Genomic DNA, 18,136 nt, shown 5'->3' with positions numbered 1-18,136 from the left:
TTACAAATGAGGAGAAAATCACATGTTCTACTGGAGTTGTTAACAGAACTAGCTTGAATTGTGGAAGAAGGAATCTTACTGCAGTGAACTATTCCAGTCCTCTGGAGAATTACAATACGTAAAGGATACAAAATCCCCTCATAGATTTTGCCACTTATTACACAGGCATTCAGTATTATGATAAAAGGTTGTGAGCAGCTAGACACAGTTTTGTGTGCATTGTTTTGATATATGATAGAAACAACAAATTTTACTACTAATGACAGAGGTAATTTTGAATTTTGATTTAGATAGTTTTGTATTCTTCAGTAGACACCCTTAATTTTCAGTGTGTGTCTTTTTCTGGCCAAATTTCGGTTTTTCGGGCATTGGTCCTATGTTCCTGTAGCTGGCACTGCTCCTTTTTTAACAGTTGTCAATTATTTTTCATATTTGGCCAAGGATACTTGTTTCCAAATCCAACCCACAGTATGATATGGAACTTCAAGATTGCATCTTTGCATACATGAGATACCACATAACAATGACACACAAATTTGTACCATGAGATGCAATAAAGATACTGTTACTCTAGGCAAAAAAGCTTTCACAAGGACGAGGGGAATAGTAACAGAGAAGTTGGATAAAGGATTTTATGAAATGGCTCATCAAAACTTCGTTATGGGTCGGGTTTTAGTACAGGGGGAAACAATCGTTGCAGCAGATGATAGACAAGGATTGGAGACTTAAAGGCATGGGTGCTTGGAAGGATTGGAAAGGTAAAATGGTAAGAAAAGAGTTTGTACAGTTGGACGCAGAGCATTTTATTGATGATGGAAAATTTGAAACCTGCGAATGAGGGGAGAACGTCAGGCAAACGAGGAAGCGGTAGAAATATGATAGGTATGTTGAATGGAAGATTTAAGTGGAATTGCAAAGGGGGCCTTAATAGTGTCGTATACCAGTTTGCTTTGTTGAGAAAGCAAGGAAGTGTATCGTTCTTCAATTTTCAATAGCTACCTTACGCGCTGTACTTGAAATACACCATCAGTATAACCCACGTATGTCTCAATCGTAAACATTCCTCATGAACGTTTACAAAAGTGGAATCAAATATATGTCTTTACTTAATAAGTTATATTCTTAAAACAGGGGTGTTACTAAACACAATCAGTTAAGAAAATTGCATGAAAAACTCTGCAAGCATAGAGAAAGATATTCCTGTATTCTACAAGAAGAAAAATGTTCCTGTATCCATGGCTCTTCAAAAATAATGAGTAGAAGCCTCGCAACGTCACAGTAATTAATTTTTCATATCAGTCAAACATAGAAGAGAAAACAGGCCCAAATAGCTGGCAACTCAGAAGATAATCCCGTATGTCGTCACCATGAACCATAGACCATAAGAAAATAAGACGCCTACTATGCGCGGGCAGTCAGCTGTTGCATAAAGGCTGATAAAGTGGAAGTCAAGCGGAAGAGTTCATTGGGTGAGTTCGACATTCATTTAAGGACAAATTGGTTACGCTTTGTTTCATTGGCGTTACTTCTTGTCGCTTCCACTCCACCTGGGGAAGTATGTCAAATCTTCATTACTGTTAACTACTTCTAAACATTTTTTTTGCACTTATCACCTTCACTTCCATACTAGCGATTCAAAGAGCTTCACAAATGGCCAGTCTTAAAGACAAAGTTGTGATAGTAACAGGTTTGTAAATATGACAATGTTCATGTGGTAAATGCTAATCGTTCACCCCGGATAACACTTAAAATCCCCGTCATTCTAAGGTGCAAGTTCTGGAATTGGTGCCGGGACAGCTATACATTTTGCCTCGCTTGGATCGCGATTGGTTTTATGTGGACGAAATGAGGATAATTTGAAGGGTGTCAAGGGAAAATGCATTCAACTAGGTCTTACGGGAGAAAAGGTATGTCTTAAAATCGAAATTTCTGTTCTTATTCCCAAACGCCGTACTGAACTCTTTTTATCCGATTACAGGTGACCTTGTCAGTAGGAGATGTTACAAATGAAGAATTTTGTCAAGATTTGATAAAACATTCCGTCGAAAAATTTGGAAGGATCGATATCTTGGTTAGTTTCCTTTATTACTGAACATAGATACCTATAGCTACGCTACAATATGCCATTTATAGAGAACAATTTCCTTTAATTCTAGGTTAATTCCGCTGGGATTCTAGTTAGCGGCGGGATAGAGAAATTAACTTTAGAGGATTATGATCGCCAGATGGATGTAAATGTGCGGTCTATCTTCATTTTAACTAAATTAGCACTGCCCCATATTCTCGCAACCAGAGGAAACATAGTAAATGTATCCAGTGTGACTGGAATGAGATCGGTAGGTACCCATGCGAAACATTTCTTTGAACAGCGACTTAGTCTAACTATGACAGTATATTTTTACGCAAGTTTTCCCAGTGATATATGTGCAGTGATTTTTTAAATTACTTCTTTTCAAAGTTTCCCGGAGTTGTGGCTTATAACATGAGTAAAGCAGCAGTTGATCACCTAACACGGAGTGTTGCCCTGGAGGTCGCCTCGCGTGGTGTAAGGGTGAATGCTGTTAATCCAGGTGTTATCATTACCGAATGCCATAAAAGAGGAGGAATGAGCGAGGAAGATTATGCGAAGGTAACAGAGTTATTAGCAGGCTTTACTTTTCTAAATCAAATTCTTTGCTATATCATTCATTGATTTGTTCACTCATGTCATTATAAAAAAAATGTGTATGTAGATAGATGTATCCATTGGCGCTGATCTAGTTTTTCTGGGGAGAAACATGTGGCTGATTGACTGCTTTGAGTTTAAATTGAATATTTTGTAATCCTGTACTAAGGGCATTAGATGATGCACCTATAATCATTCATCCTGTCTATAAGAACAGGTTAACTCCAAAGTCCCAGAGCATTGCAGACTAAAGGTACGCCAAGGTTGGGAATTATTTTATTAAGACTTTTATGGCCACAATACATTTCACAGCAGCGTTCTAACTATCATAATTTGCTTATCAGCACACCATGAAATGAACAGTTCATGTATTTGTGAAGTAACACTGAAACACAATTACAGTCATTTATCTAACGGTAAATCTTCACCCGGTGTATCAATAAAGGGAGTAGCTCATCCCTTGTATTAACTTTGATTTTATAAAGGTGAATGGAAGTATGTAGATGCAATATAAGGTTATTAAAAATTTGGGGAGCCTTAGCTAGAGAGAGACTGAATTATACCTTTGATTTGAAGATCTTGGAAAAGTTTCTGATGGTGTGGATTAAATGGTACTAATGGTGATTGTAAAACAGTTAACTAGAAGGCTATACAAGGATCAGAGGCTTATGGCGTGTGTTTGCAAAAGAATGAGCTAGTATAGTGAGATTAGGTGTAAGCCAGGGGTACTTTATATTACCAAAGTTGTTTGTAGTATATCTGGGGAAGATCTTAGGCTTTATGGACCTGAAACCTAGTCTTTGAGGCAAGAGTATGAGTATTAAACCCATTGTTGCATGTATATGGAAAAGAAGTGAGGAAATCCAAAGAGGAAGACCAATGACAGTATTAAATACGGTAGTATAAGAGGAAAATTGATAAGCGGGTGGAGGAAAGGCGTATTGAGACAAAGCAGGATGTTGACAGCCATGAAAGAAGGAAAAATTTTAAGTAAGCAAGGAAAAGGGAAGAAGAGGTAGGGAGGAAGAGGAGATTTTCTATATAGCGTGTAGGTAGGAAGAAATATGTATAGAACTAAAGAAGGGAATAATGTTGGGCCAACTGGAGGAATTTCACGTGAAACATATGAAACATGTAGTACTATTTGGGCACCATCCAAAAACTGATTTTTATCAGTAGACTTCCGATGATAATAATATTTTCTTTTCCTAACTTAGATTTGCAACACAAGATGTGTGAAAATTATGCGTCAGTATTTTCGTATTTTTACATTCTGACAGCATTTTCTGTGCATATTCTCTCTTTGAATGTGCCACAGTCATTGGCAAAACTAGCAAATGATCAAGTTGATGAAATAAATTTTATTACTGCGATAGCTCTGGCGCATTAGCCTGTACCACTTAGAATATTATGTAACTCAACTAAATATATATATATGGGGATGAATGCTGGAAACATATTATTTAAACCATGTGGAAAATATAAATTACATTATTGGAATTGAAACCCAGTTGTGTGTGGGTAGAGGATTGATGCTAGCAGTCCCCTTTGTTCAGGATGTGCCTTTGCTACATTGCAGTCCTACGTGGTTCATAAATTAGGTGTTCCTAATGCTTTGTAAGCCATTGATATTTTGAGGAACCATTCGTTAGACCACTAGGAATTCCTTACCCCTGTGAAAATATCTTAAATCCTGTCACCAGCATAGGTGTTTTATTGCCATGTGCCTTCCAAATTGCATTTAAGGTGAAATATTACCCAAATTGAAGTGCATATTTTGAAAATCCAATGGCTGTTAGTGTATCCAACCCATTTATCTCCATGACTAACTCAACTACAGTCAAACCCTAAGGGCATGAGTTGAAATCTACTAGACTTTCTGTTCCTCAATTTTCACTTTTCGTGAAATTTGTCTTTGTAATGCCTTAAAGACTAAATCAGGGCTACTAATAACTAATGTATAATTTTTGTGAATGAAAAGTGACGTGTTAATCCTATTTACGAGGGTCATCCGGAAAGTAGTACCCGTTCGTGCCGCATGAAGTGCTGACGACGCGAGTAGCCGCTGGACGAGGTCAGATAGCTTCAGTGGCTTGTCTGCCTTCTCTGAGCCAAGTTGCGTGACGCTAGCATTGCCTGTGTTGTTTCTGTGATTGTTTACAATGTTTAAAAAAATTGAGAACGCCGCCAGTTGTGAAGTGAGGGCAGTGATTAAATTCCTCAATGCAAGAAACGTTCGCCCATGTGATATTCATCGCCAATTAAAGGAGGTGTATGGAGACAATGTAATGGACGAGTCGTCTGTTCGGCGGTGGTGTCGCAACTTCAACATGGGGAGGGGGAACACACACGACGATGAGCGTTCGGAGAGACCGTCTGTCATTACAGACCAACTGGTGAGCTCAGTTGACGAATTCGTGAGGAACGATCGGCGCGTCACAATTGATGACATCTGTGAGCATTTTCCCAATGTTTCTCGAACAATTGTTCATGAAATTGTTAAACACCATCTGCATTATGCAAAAATTTGTGCAAGATGGGTCCCTCGCGTATCTCAATGAGCTGGCGGCGAAGGACTATGCAGCAGGAATACAGAAACTTGTCACACGTTATGACAAATGCCTTAATTTGCTTGGAGATTATGTTGAGAAGTAGTTTAAAGTATCCTCTTTCAAATAAAATTTTTTATGTTTGTTAATATTTACTTTTGTGTCTTTATTTCACGAACGGGTACTACTTTCCGGATGACCCTCGTAATTTGAATGCTCGTATTATTTCATTTGAAAATATTACTTTTATGTACTCACAAAAGTTGTATAATATTGCTTTCCTCTAGTATCCTCGGTTGTTGTAATCCATTACCCTCCATACCAGCAGTACTGTTCATTCATCTCTGAACTGTTTTCAAATTGTCTCTCAATTGAGGTGGCACTGTCAATTTCTGTGACAGTAGCTTAGGAAAGAGAAACACTGCTATTCTACACAAGTATAAATTTATTGCAACCAGTTGATGGTGTATCATCATTTGGTATCAGAGTTTCAACTTGGTTATATAACGCTAGATGTGGGGGGGAGGGTTTGTTTGGGTGAGTGAAGGCAGGTAATGGGTTGTCATTGCATGGGGTAAACTAAGGTCTATGTAGTTAGCCTGGTTTGGGAAACGCCACCTCATAGACTCATAGTTACGAGCAATTGTACTCCTTTTGGTCACCCATTCCTAATATGTTCTCTTCTAAATCCAACCCAGGTGCACCACATAGACCTTTGTTTACCCCCTGCATTGACAACCCATTACCTGCCGTTACTTTTCAAAACAAATCTTTCCCCCATACTCTTCTCTCTCCCTACCAATGATCTCCACCCAACCTTCTCCTCCCACCCATATCCAGTGCTATATAACCACAGGAAAACTCTGTAAATATGCCAGAGGATGATACACTGAAACCGGCTGCTATAAATTTTTATTTGTATGGAATGGCTCTAAGTGTTTCTTTCCTAGGTATCATGAAGAAGTTCCACAAAGTAACACCATCCACCATTTGATTAATCTGTAAATGTCACAGAAAGAATATTATACAGCCAGGTATTTGAACAAAGCCCCCTTAAAAAAAGACATGACTATTAAAATTCAGGTTATGGGTGAGAGGTTATGACCTCCAATGTTGATGTGCGACAATTTTATTAATATAATTATTACCCTAAAACTTGAATACTACATGGAATATAGAAAAAGATGCCATTTCTATAAACTGATATTAATCAGTTTGGTTGTTCTTCAAATGAAGCATAAATACAAGAAATTCTTCAATTTGTGAATAAAGCTTGAAGCTTTATTCGGATACTGCATTACCTTTTTCAGAATTTACTAGAATATTTTTTGTTTCTTCAATTTAAAGTTTTTGGAGCACTCAAAGGAAACTCATGCCCTTGGGCGACCTGGAACAGTGGAAGAAGTGGCACGTGCAATCGCTTTCTTAGCTTCCGATGATGCCTCATTCATTACTGGGCATACCCTTCCCGTAGATGGTGGACGAAACATTATGTGCCCAAGATAAAGCTGATAATATTGTGTGGCGGCTTTTGGTGGCTATTGAAATGGTTTGTGAAATTGAAAATGTTTGATATGTAAATTAAAACTATAAAATGTTAATAATAAAATTGGAAGAAAATCTGACTTCTTAATTACATTTCTAGCCTCATGTGGTGGAAGAAATTCTTATTCTAAAAAATAGAAGCTGCAAGAGTCCTAAAGTTCATCTTTTTTAAAAATCTGAATTGGATACTCAATTTATGGGTGAGAGAATAAAGTGAATAAGGCACCAGGAATCAATAAAAAAATTTCAGGAAACAAAGAGCCTGACACAGCTGTGAATCTAATGTAAGATGGGCATATTCATTCATGGTATTCTACTTCTTTAAAGTAGGTTTTTAATGGTCCTTACGGACTAATTCCTTTCACATATCATGAGAAATTCAACTTGTTTACATTATTTCTTTCTTCGTAACTTCTACCTGCCTTCATGCTGCCCAAAAAGCTTGTTCTTGTCCTTCTTCCACCTCACTTTCCCACAATTATCCATGATACCATGGCATCGGACATCCCACCACCCTTCAATATTTCCTCAACCCTTTTCAGATTTCTCCCAGTAACCTCTCTTTGTACATCCTATTGAAAGATTAGGCATTTGTCTTCTGTTATTTTAGGCACTTAATTTCTTGTAGTAGTAGTAGATTTGGAGAAGAATGGAGAAGGTGAAATGGACAGAGAAGAAAACAAACGAGGAAGTACTTGATATGGTGGACGAAGAGAGGGGTTTGTTGGGAGCAATCGTATGGAGGCAGGAAAAGTGGCTGAAGGGGCTATTGACCGGCAGCGGGATGTTGAAGACTGTAATTGAGTGGAGAATGTTAGGCAAACGAGGAAAGGGTAGGAGTAGGATAGGGATGTTGGACGGGATGAAAGGAGGAATGAAGTACCCAGAGATGAAGAGGGACCTGATGCAGAGTAGGATGCTGTATTTTGCTAGGGGCCACAAATTATTTAATTAGTAATTACGTCCATCCAAAAACCTACCTTAACCGGTAGATTACCTAATAATAATAGTAGTAGATTTAGGAGAGGCAACAGCTCAGGTCTTTGTACTCTTAGGGATGGATGGGAAAGGAGGAAGAGTGGAGAGAAACCCAGTTTCAGCATTAGCCTACTTTTAATGAAAGGCACCAGGGGGTCCACAGTTTAACGTTCCATCTGATGGATGCCGTACTCACTCAAAGTGCTCTGCCAATTACACCTCAAGTGGGGATTGGGAAAAGGAGAGACAGAGATCTGAAAACTTAAAAACTGTCTGATGACCCCTGCATCAAAGATACATAATTGAAAGAGTACTGAAGGTTGGAGAAAAAGCAAGAGTAATTAAATGAGGACAATTTGCATTTAGGAGAAGAGGAATTCAAAAAATACACTTGGACTCAGGCTCTTTGGAGCAAAAGATCAGCAGAAATATCAGCAAATCTATATTGTATTTGTTATTCTGGAGAAAGCATTTGGAATATGGAATCACACGCCCTAAGGAAATGAACTCTTGGCAGGAAATTGATAAATGATCTATATATAGTGCCCGTGATTATAGGTGGGGAAAGCAAGGAAAAAGCTAAAATAAAATGTGGCCAGTCTAGCTCAATATCGTCATTGCTATTTAATGTGTACACAGTGAATGCAGCTTATAAGATTTAGGAAAAAATCAAGAGGTGGCAGTGAGAAAAATGTAATGTATGTTCAGATTTGTGGACAGTATGCTTATAATTGCAGAAAAAAGACCTGATGAGGATATTAGCCATTAAGGAGAAGGAAGTGAAAAGTACACCTTCAAGATAAATAAGATTAAAGTTTTACTACTTTTACAGTAAAAGCACTAGTGATGGGAGAATTAAGGGATGTAGTAAGCAGAATAGGAATGGCAAAGAGTGCTTTATATCAAAAGACATAACTATTAGCTGCAACTACTACTACTATAAAATAACAACTACTTGGAATATAGGAGCAGCAGAAAAAAGATTGGAAATATAATGCTACAGAAAATTGATGAAAACAAAATGGGTAGAATAACAATGGAAGTAATAGGTACATTTACAAGAAAAGTGAAATTTATTAGACACAACCTGGGGCACAATTGCTTCCAGACGACCATAACTGAGGGAAAAACCATAAAGGTCATGGATGAAGTATTGGAAAATACCAGTGCAAGGTGCTTACGAGATGACAGGGAACAGGACAGTTTGGAGATCTGCAACAAACCGATGCTCCGACTGATAACCCATGATTGCTTCATACTTGATTCGACCTTGAATTATCATTATTCAATGCCGCATAGCCCTTAGCCATAAATTTTCGGCAGTTTTCCACCAACACTTTTGACACATGGAAAAACTTTATAACTTGACTGTTGAAGGGCATATCAACATTTTATTCATAAGCTGAGATTATTTCTCCTCGTTTTATTCAAAATGTAAAGCTAAACTGCTGACGAATAACATACTTCTGCAAGTCATTTGTATTTTCCAATATCATGGATTTCCAAAATGAATGAATCCCTCATATATTTGAAAATAATACAACAGCTTATATAACTAAAATAAAATTAATACTTGACATGAAATTATAACATTGACAGAATTAAATAGAAATGTACATGAACAATGGTCAGAATAAATTATTCCCGGTCCGAAACTTCCGATTTACCTCAACTGAATAACTTTCAATTTCCAGTTTGGGTAATGACTCTCTCTATAACTGTCATTAGAGGGACAACAGTAAACGCATAAAAAACTGTCACTTAATAGTTATTTGAAAATACATTTAATGGAATTTCAATATGAATTATTAATTTCATCGTGACATGCATAATTTCTTCCTAATCCTCTGGTCATGAGAAGGGTACTTTGAAGCCCGTCGCGCCGCTCAAGACCACTCAGCAAACAACGTACCCACAATTTACGTCGTAATTTCAACTTTCGTTATCAAATTGAATTATGCAAGACGTAATGTCGAGCTCCCGCCGCCGACGAAAATACATATCATACACATACACCACGCTCCCGCCTCACATCTGAACTAAACAATTCAGACACGAAATTCGAGATCGCTCGAGTCTCGATAATATTCCAACATCCTCAGGGTCCATCTATCCTTAATTAGGTGCCATCACCAAAGTGAAAAAAATTGTAAGTGCTAAATATAAGATAGTTGAGCTATTTCGCGGGTGGAATTGCGGAAACTGATTGTGGGTAGAATCATATGATTCCAAGTTCATGGATAAAAATTTTATAGGGTATAAACAGGTATCCTAATCAGTCATATTGAAGTGTTGCAAAACAAGAAAATAACCACAATGGTCAACTTGAAACATAAAGTGGCAATTATCACCGGTGAGTGTGGATCTTAACTTTCATTGCTGGATATGGCACTACTGATATCTTCGTCATACCATGCTTGTACTACTGTTCATGCTTTCAGCCATAAATCAAACAGGTTAAACGCATTTTTTTCTGATTGCCAGGTGCCAGTTCAGGAATAGGAAAAGGAACTGCTTTGCATTTTGCGAAACTCGGATGTCGTTTGTTACTTAGCGGAAGAAATGAGGGAAACTTGAATGAAGTTAGGAAAACTTGTGAAAATATTGGCTTAGATAAGAAAGAGGTAAGAACCTTTTTGTACTTTATCTGTGATTATTTCTTCATAATTTTGATCGGGTGTTTCTTTTTTGTAACTTTTCCAGGTTGATGTATCAATAGGTGATGTTTGCAAAGCTGACGACCGCGAGTCATTGGTGAAGCATGCAATTGAGCGTTTTGGGAAGATTGATATATTGGTGAGTAAAGCACCACTTAATCTTCTACTGAGAATAAATGCGTTGGTGATAATTAAAACGTATTCAATTGGGTCATTATTGTTCGCGTGTCAGATAACTGAGACATTGGCAGTAACTTGGAAACGGGGCATTACACAATTCTGTTTTCCCTCAAATTTTCCAAATAAATGATCCATAAATTATTTTTTTCCTGATCCTAAAATTCCTGTCAAGACTTTCAAGTATAGCAAAGTTACTATATTAAAAAAATGAAATTAGTTGGCTGCAGAAATGAAAATTCCAATATCCTAAAGAGGGTTCCATAAATTAAGACCAACCCTGCATATGAACGCATCTATTGCGTTAGTAATATTGCATGTGCCAGTGTTTTCTGTTGTAATACCTTTCAACAATACTTCAGTAACCTGGATCGTCAGGTGCGTATGCCATACTTTTTTGGAATAAAAACCAACCCTGATATCTTCCCGCAAAATTCCTCTCTCATAAATGCCACGAATTAGTCCATGAAGATAGCAGAAATTTTGGACTGCGTCCAGGAAGATGAAGATTTTCTCGAAACTTTATTACCTAAAAGGATAGCTCAAAAGGAACTCAATGGGTGTCGGTTCGACTCCATCAACGCAGATCAAGTGGCGACGACAAAGGTTCTCAACAGTATTCCGGAAACAGACTTCCAGTGGGCTTTTGACAGGTGGTAGACTCGCTGAACTAAGTCTATTGATGCCGGAGGAATGTATTTTGAAGATTAAGTAATTGTAATGATAGCTGCATTTTTGATTTTTGGAGCCATTCCCGATACTTATTGTAGGGACCCTGCGCATGTTCTACTATCAGGTGAATTAATCCTAATCTATGATAACATGAAGTTGACGTATATGTCATATAGTGAAAGGACCGTTGGTAGTAGCTTGTATTACATACAAAAGACCTTATGGTAAACCTTTTCAGAGTAAACCTAATAATGGTAAACCTTTTCAGAGTAAACCTAATAATGGTAAACCTTTTCAGAGTAATCAAAGTTATAAAGTTTGTGGAATTTGATGTGACTTTGTAGAACTGCCTCATGATCAAAGAACTTGAAATAATTTAGACATTCACCTTGAGTATTTTATGTATGTGGTATTACTATGTATTTTGGGGTCTTTTAATAATTTTAAGTCATAAAGTCTGGATTTAATACTTCCAGTAAACTAACTCCCTTTCACTAATTTCTTCTTTAATAATGCTTGATTTCTTATTTGCATACTTATTCCATCTATGGCACATCATAAATATTCTTCTGTTCTTGAGAATTCAGTTGGTCCTTGTCTTGAAGAGCCTCTTTGACCACATTCACTTATGGTTTTCTTAGTTTACTCCTTCCCTACATCTGTTTGGTGGTTAAATGTTCAACTATCCTTCATTATCTCAGCATAAAAAATTCACCATTGTGCACGCATTGGATTCTTGCTTCATGTATATCCAATTGATATTCTTTCATGACCCATTCTTGCCTAACCTTATAGTAAGTTCAATGTTTACTACAGAGAAAAAGGGGAAATAACACTGCACAATGCTGTTTTTGATGGCTCATCCATCTTCATTACTCTTTAAGTATGGTTATGGAATGTCCACACAATAGATCACAGGGAAGTATGATGGAAAATGGGAGGTGTGGGAGTGTCAGATGAAGGGATAGGTTAAATCCATAAGAATAATTGGAAGAGGAGTAGACAGTGGGGCCCATGTCTGAGTTTATCCTGTTGCTGGATTTGTGGATGAAAATCCTCTCGTGGGAGTCAAGGAGATTGTTGGGCTGATGGATATTTCCAATCTATTATATTTAAAATGTGCTCAATGTTCCCTAAATCTGAAGAGGGATTGACATTTGGTTTGCCTGGTGAATGTTTTGTTGCAAGGTGTTCCGCATTTAATTTGATGTTTAGTAGATTTATTATGGATAGAGGTAACAACATGGACATGGGAAAGCAGTTTTTTTTATTTTAATTTGCTTGAGAAAGAGATTGATTATATAATATTGTTTAAAAAAAGATAGAAGGCTCACCTGGTCAACTCTTAGATTGTTTAATGATTTACTATTCTTTATCAGTCACTCATGGTCATTAGTATTTCGATCTTAAGGTTGGTTTGCTATAGCCTTTAATTCTTCTCTGTTCATTGTTAGTTCCGTCCCACCCCCTGAGAGCTTCTCTGTTTAACATCCTGCTTAATTTGTCCTCTGGGCTTATCTCTTGGACCCCCTCACATTACTTCCGTTCAATTAAGTTTACAACCAATCCATTGCACCTTAATATCTGTCCAATCTATCTAGTTCTTTGCCATAGAGTTCTCTTCATGTTCCTTTCCTTTTCTGCTCTTTTATATATTGCCCATTCCTCTCTTCATCTGTCCATTTAATCATCGGCATTTTCCACTGGACCATAAGGGTTGTGGCACTCCAGTGGGTAGAGCTCTGGGCTATTGACTGTAGTGCCCAGGTTCGATTCAGGGTGATACCTCTGGGTACCCACCGCTTCACCCAAGCTGTACAAGGGAAGGAATTGGCCCTCCTACCCTGATGTTTGAATTTTGCATGCCAATGAGCTTTTTACTACGCGAGCTCAACCCTCTGCTATCAAACTGATATTCTGGTCGATTACTTTGAATTGGGGTTATTGTATTTTAAAATGCAATGTAAATTTTTATTTCTGATCTGAATGTTAACACCAACAACCAACTCAGTTGATAAGAGATTCACAGAACTCATCACCATATGCATTTTGTGGTATTTACTATTTAAAAGCAAAATAATTGTTTTTTTTATATTTTACAGATTAATTCTGCTGGAATCTTAATTGGTTCTGGAATAGAGCAACAAAGTCTGGAAGATTATGACTTGCAGATGGATATTAATGCGAGATCTGTATTTTGTTTAATGAAAATAGCACTGCCACATTTGATTGCCACAAAGGGAAACATTGTGAATGTTTCCAGTGTTACAGGACTACGAGCAGTAAGTAGATCATAGTGCCATACATAATGTTCTGCTTGTTACAAAATGATAATACTTTGGGAATCTTTAAAGCTAACTAATGGGCAAGTAGTTGGTAAATAAAAACTTTGTTTTATTCAGCTCATGTAATTATGAATGTCACAGTCTTGATGAAATTACCAAGTTGATCATTCAATTGATGAAATTCACGTGAATAACTAACAAAAATTTCATCATTATCTTTTTACACTGAAGCATGCTTCCGAGTTGAAAAAATTCCCTTTATTTTAAAATAAAGTAATGTCAAGACAAACCCCGATTAATCTTTCTCTACTTTCTTGCAAAATTATTTAACACTTCAATATATCCAATTGTAACTGTAAAGAAGGGTTCATCATTAACAAATCAGTGATTTCCAAAGGGAGTATCATGGAAAAATTTTAAGAAATAAAAAACTCCAGATTTATTAGCCTTTCAAAATGCTTGTAGACCATCATCTAAATCCAACCATTCCAGTTATATATATTTCGGACACCCAAAGACATTAAACTGGATGCACTGAAGAAGTTATAAATAATGATTTTTTAAAGTCACTTCATTGTGTGCTCATTTCTAGTACTTATTTTGTACAGAGGCTCCTTCTTTGTAACTCCCTAATCAGTTAAATATGGTACACTGGTCTACAACAGAAGAATGCTAGCTATCATAATTCCATATAATATGAGCACCTGCCAATCCTTACTTATTCTCCTTCACTATTCTCAATATTTAACCCTACCTGTATTATGTGTCGACAGTGATATGGCTTTATTAGTGCCGAAGTCATTGTACCTAAAATAAACCTTTTAATGGAAGTCAACAAATTCACATGAGATCCTTGTCTATTTTTAGGTGAATGTAGTCCGAAAAGGATTTACCCACCTGAAACTAAGTCATGGCACCTTCACTATTCTGCTCATATTACTAACAAAGTTTATCAATGAACTTATCCCAAATCGATGGGAATTTTGCCGAAAAACAATTCATATTGAGAAAATCTGTTAATTGAAATATTAAAACCTATTACACGACAAGGCTAAGGTTGAAATTGTACAAGATAGCCGAGGGCACAGTTCCCTTTATCTTCAAAAGTCAATGATGATCTATTTATTTATTGCTGTATGTATTAAACTCAAATAATGGAATACATGTGGGCATGAACATAATTCCTGTTTTGTCAAAACTTCCTTTTTTCAATATTTCATAGATAAAAAATCATGAAAGCAATTTCATTGTGGAACTTTAAAGACACATTTAGAAAAATATGATTATTATTCTTTTATCAATCTCACTGATTGAGTGGATATTCCAGAAAAATATATCAAGAGTAAAATAAAACACTTATTAAAAACTTACATATTTCTGATGTAAAGAGAAAACTGTGTTTCTTTAAGTCTTCCATGTTCAAAGCATGTGTAATAGGAATGCAATTAGAGAGGAGAAGTAAACTTCCTAATATGCATGTTGCCTTGTTCTTTCTAAAATTTTCAGGGATGGCGAGAAAGTATGAGAGGGAAGGTATCACTCAAATTCCCACATTGTGTGGCTTTCAGCACCAAAGCTCTATGCCCCTGATGCTATTACTGTTCCTCATTAATTCTCCATGACCATCTACATCACATCACACATGTGGTGTTGGTTCAAATATAGGGAAACCTAATAAAAATCGAAAAATCTAAATCAGCAATATAAAACATTATAAACCTCAGGTTGTGTTTTGTTAGGAGAGGTATATAAATGTGCCATTGTTCAGTAAATCCGTTGATAACCTAACTTCTATACTTTTATGAGAATACCAATAATAATTTTTTTAAATAATAATTTTACTGTTGACTAGTAACAGACAGGAGTTTTAAATTTTCCAAAAGAGCTATAAATTTAAAAACAATTGGCTGAAGTGACTGCTGCCAATGAATATTTATATCCTGCCCTTTAATAATACTTGCAGCAGTTACTAGTAAAGCCCCTTATCTCCTCATTTTCCTCCAATCCTTGGTGAGTGAATGAGAGAGTTCGTTGTGGTTTCCTTTGCCTCACCTGATGTTGATGCTCAAGCATTGAAACCCCAGTCATGTAACTTTTTAACTATGGTTTTGTAAAAGTTTTGCTGTGATAAATTGCATTATATTACCACAATGGTTAGATTGATTTGAGTTTTCTTTCTCCTTGTTTTTGTTTTACCAATTAATCAGTTACTTTGTTGTACTGCACCATTTATGAAAAGCTTGGTTATGCATGTTAAATATAGTGTGTGGACTTCAGCTTTTTTGCAGGAACCTTTTTCTCATTCAACGAAGGGCCCTTAACCATATACTTTCACACTTTAAAGAGGCTAATGCTCCAAAAAACTTCAAAAAAGGTCTATCGTGTGACAATATTTCCTTTCAATGAAAATGTAGACGTGCACAGTTAATTTATTTCTTGGTTTCATTGAATGTTATTCACCATTTAATTATACCTTTCATCATTTCACCAGTCTCTCCCCAATATCTCCTCTTGTACCATGCTCTTTGGTATTGATTTCCAGTGATATTGTATACATCCAAGTAATTCTAGTCTCTAAAGGAAGCCTTTCAAGTAGTGCTTTGACCTCTGGGCAAATTTTTAATGTTACACTTTTGGATTTTTCTCATGAATCGGTTAATGCCATCGACAGATTCTATCCAATCTTATTACCTCTTACTAATGCCTATTTAGCCTTTATTTCTTACATATTTTAATTGGCCAAAAGGGCCTTGAAAGTTAAAAATTCTTCCCTGCTTATAAATGGGGCATGCGTTCGTGCAAATTTGATTAAATCAAATTTGCATGTTATTGTTTCATATTATCATAAAAACTTGCATCCAAAGTACTATAAGTGAAACAATTTGACTTAGTATAACACAGCTTAAATGTATAAAACTTAAAACCTGAATTTCATTTTCAAATTCTCGTGAGACTTGGTGGTGCTCCTAGGCATAAAGACCTAGGGTGAATTTTAAATAAATAACACTTTTTTTATTGCTAACATTCTTGTGTAAACCATGGCAGAGTGTTATGATTTCCAAAGTAATCCTTATTTTATTATAGTTTCCAGGAGTGGTGGGATACAATGCCAGTAAAGCTGCTGTTGACCATTTGACACGCTGTGTGGCATTAGAAGTGGCATCACGTGGTGTGCGAGTAAATGCAGTCAACCCAGGTGTGATAGTAACAAATTTGCACAAACGTGGTGGAATGGATGAGGAAACATATAAGAAGGTAATGTTTCACAAGGATTGTCTCTAAAATTATTATAATTTAAAAAATTGAGGTTTTTTTAGAGTCATTAGATTAACTACTAGTGTGTCAGTAGTTCATTCTTAAAGAAAACACTCATCATAAGGGATATCTTCAGATTAGATAGAAAATGAGGTTGACGCATCATTTACTAAAACTAAGTAATTAGAGTATGTGCACATTGGTGCCTGAAGGGCGCTACATCATAGTACTGCTTTGTGGTTAATATTCATCATTCTGCAGCACCTTAACATGATGGATGTGTACTCTCATTAATGCACAGCCTGTCTGAATATGCTGACTACCAATGGTAGGGACTTGCCACACTTAACCCTGCTTCAAAATCTTGTGCCTTAGTTAAATTGAAATACATGCTAAGGAGAGATTTGCTATTCAACAGCAAGATTCCCTGATGGGCTGAGCACATAGCAATGTGACCCAGAAAGATATACTTTGGCAGAGTTTGGTTTTTCTGGTTGATGTCTCTGCTGATTTATAGTACTCCACTTCATAATGCCAATCTTTTCTTCAACCACATTTTATGTTCCTTGACTCTAGATTTACATGTTTGCGCCTAGGTTCCATGAAATGAATCAAATTATTTTATTTTCTAGTTTTTGGAACACTCCAAAGAGACTCATGCCCTCGGAAGACCAGGAACGGCAGAGGAGGTTGCGAAAGCCATTGCATTCTTAGCATCGGATGACGCTTCTTTTATCACTGGGGCAACTTTGGCAGTTGATGGGGGCAGGAACATCATGTGTCCCCGCTAATATGTAACCCATTATGTTGCTTACCTTGTAGGTACAAGAGAATATTGTAAATGTCTTGCTTTGCATATTATCCTGATTTTTATTTCAAATTTGTAATGACAAAGCAAGGATATAAAAGATGAATGGAAGTTTGTAGTAAACAATATATTTTTTAAAAATAAATCATAAGGAATATTTACTAAAAATATGATGTAAAATCTTAAGAAATACATTGAGTAAAAAAAATTAATGCGTTCTATGATTTTCATTTATTCTGTGAGTTAAAGCAACATCTATAAACACCTACTTTCTGTTAGCAGCTGGGATCAAAGTATCAAAGCCAGGGGAATGTTTGGTTTATAGCATGAGGCTTGATGGCAGCCCCTTTGATATGTTTGAGATTGGCATGCATGTTTCTACATGATATACTGACATATATATTCAGAGGAGAGACAACAAATGATAAAATTAATGATTTATATATGATAAACTATACCCATTGGTTCTTCTTCAGTGGTAAACAAAACAATGCCTTAATTAATGGTATATAACCCTCCCACTCCACCAATTACTGTTTACTGGT

General features: G+C 36.5%; 2 protein-coding genes across 4 annotated transcripts; both read left to right on the top strand.

Annotated features, from left to right (window-relative positions):
* The first annotated feature begins 1,312 nt into the window (after positions 1-1,312).
* LOC139694037 (3-oxoacyl-[acyl-carrier-protein] reductase FabG-like) lies at positions 1,313-6,839 on the top strand. 2 transcript variants are annotated; one of them, XM_071592439.1, is made up of 7 exons: positions 1,313-1,469; positions 1,631-1,687; positions 1,768-1,907; positions 1,979-2,071; positions 2,157-2,336; positions 2,459-2,629; positions 6,562-6,839. In XM_071592439.1, exons 2-7 carry the CDS (start codon positions 1,651-1,653, stop codon positions 6,718-6,720), a joined length of 780 nt encoding a protein of 259 aa, XP_071448540.1. In that variant the 5' UTR covers positions 1,313-1,469; positions 1,631-1,650; the 3' UTR covers positions 6,721-6,839. The 2 variants fall into 2 exon arrangements, with proteins under 2 accessions (XP_071448540.1, XP_071448541.1); XM_071592440.1 differs by lacking the exon at positions 1,313-1,469 and adding an exon at positions 1,483-1,555.
* A 2,835-nt stretch (positions 6,840-9,674) lies between these two features.
* LOC139693504 (3-oxoacyl-[acyl-carrier-protein] reductase FabG-like) lies at positions 9,675-17,808 on the top strand. Of its 2 annotated transcripts, none has more exons than XM_071591689.1 (7): positions 9,675-9,886; positions 10,004-10,090; positions 10,222-10,361; positions 10,441-10,533; positions 13,346-13,525; positions 16,613-16,783; positions 17,416-17,808. In XM_071591689.1, exons 2-7 carry the CDS (start codon positions 10,054-10,056, stop codon positions 17,572-17,574), a joined length of 780 nt encoding a protein of 259 aa, XP_071447790.1. In that variant the 5' UTR covers positions 9,675-9,886; positions 10,004-10,053; the 3' UTR covers positions 17,575-17,808. The 2 variants fall into 2 exon arrangements, with proteins under 2 accessions (XP_071447790.1, XP_071447789.1); XM_071591688.1 differs by having other exon boundaries at positions 9,993-10,090.
* Positions 17,809-18,136: the final 328 nt, after the last annotated feature.

The sequence above is a fragment of the Hetaerina americana genome, unplaced genomic scaffold (genome assembly GCF_022747635.1).
Source record: "Hetaerina americana unplaced genomic scaffold, ioHetAmer1.1.p SCAF_5, whole genome shotgun sequence".
NCBI lineage: Eukaryota > Metazoa > Arthropoda > Insecta > Odonata > Calopterygidae > Hetaerina > Hetaerina americana.
The sequence above is the reverse complement of the archived record's forward strand: the minus strand, read 5'-3'. Positions and strand labels throughout refer to the sequence as shown.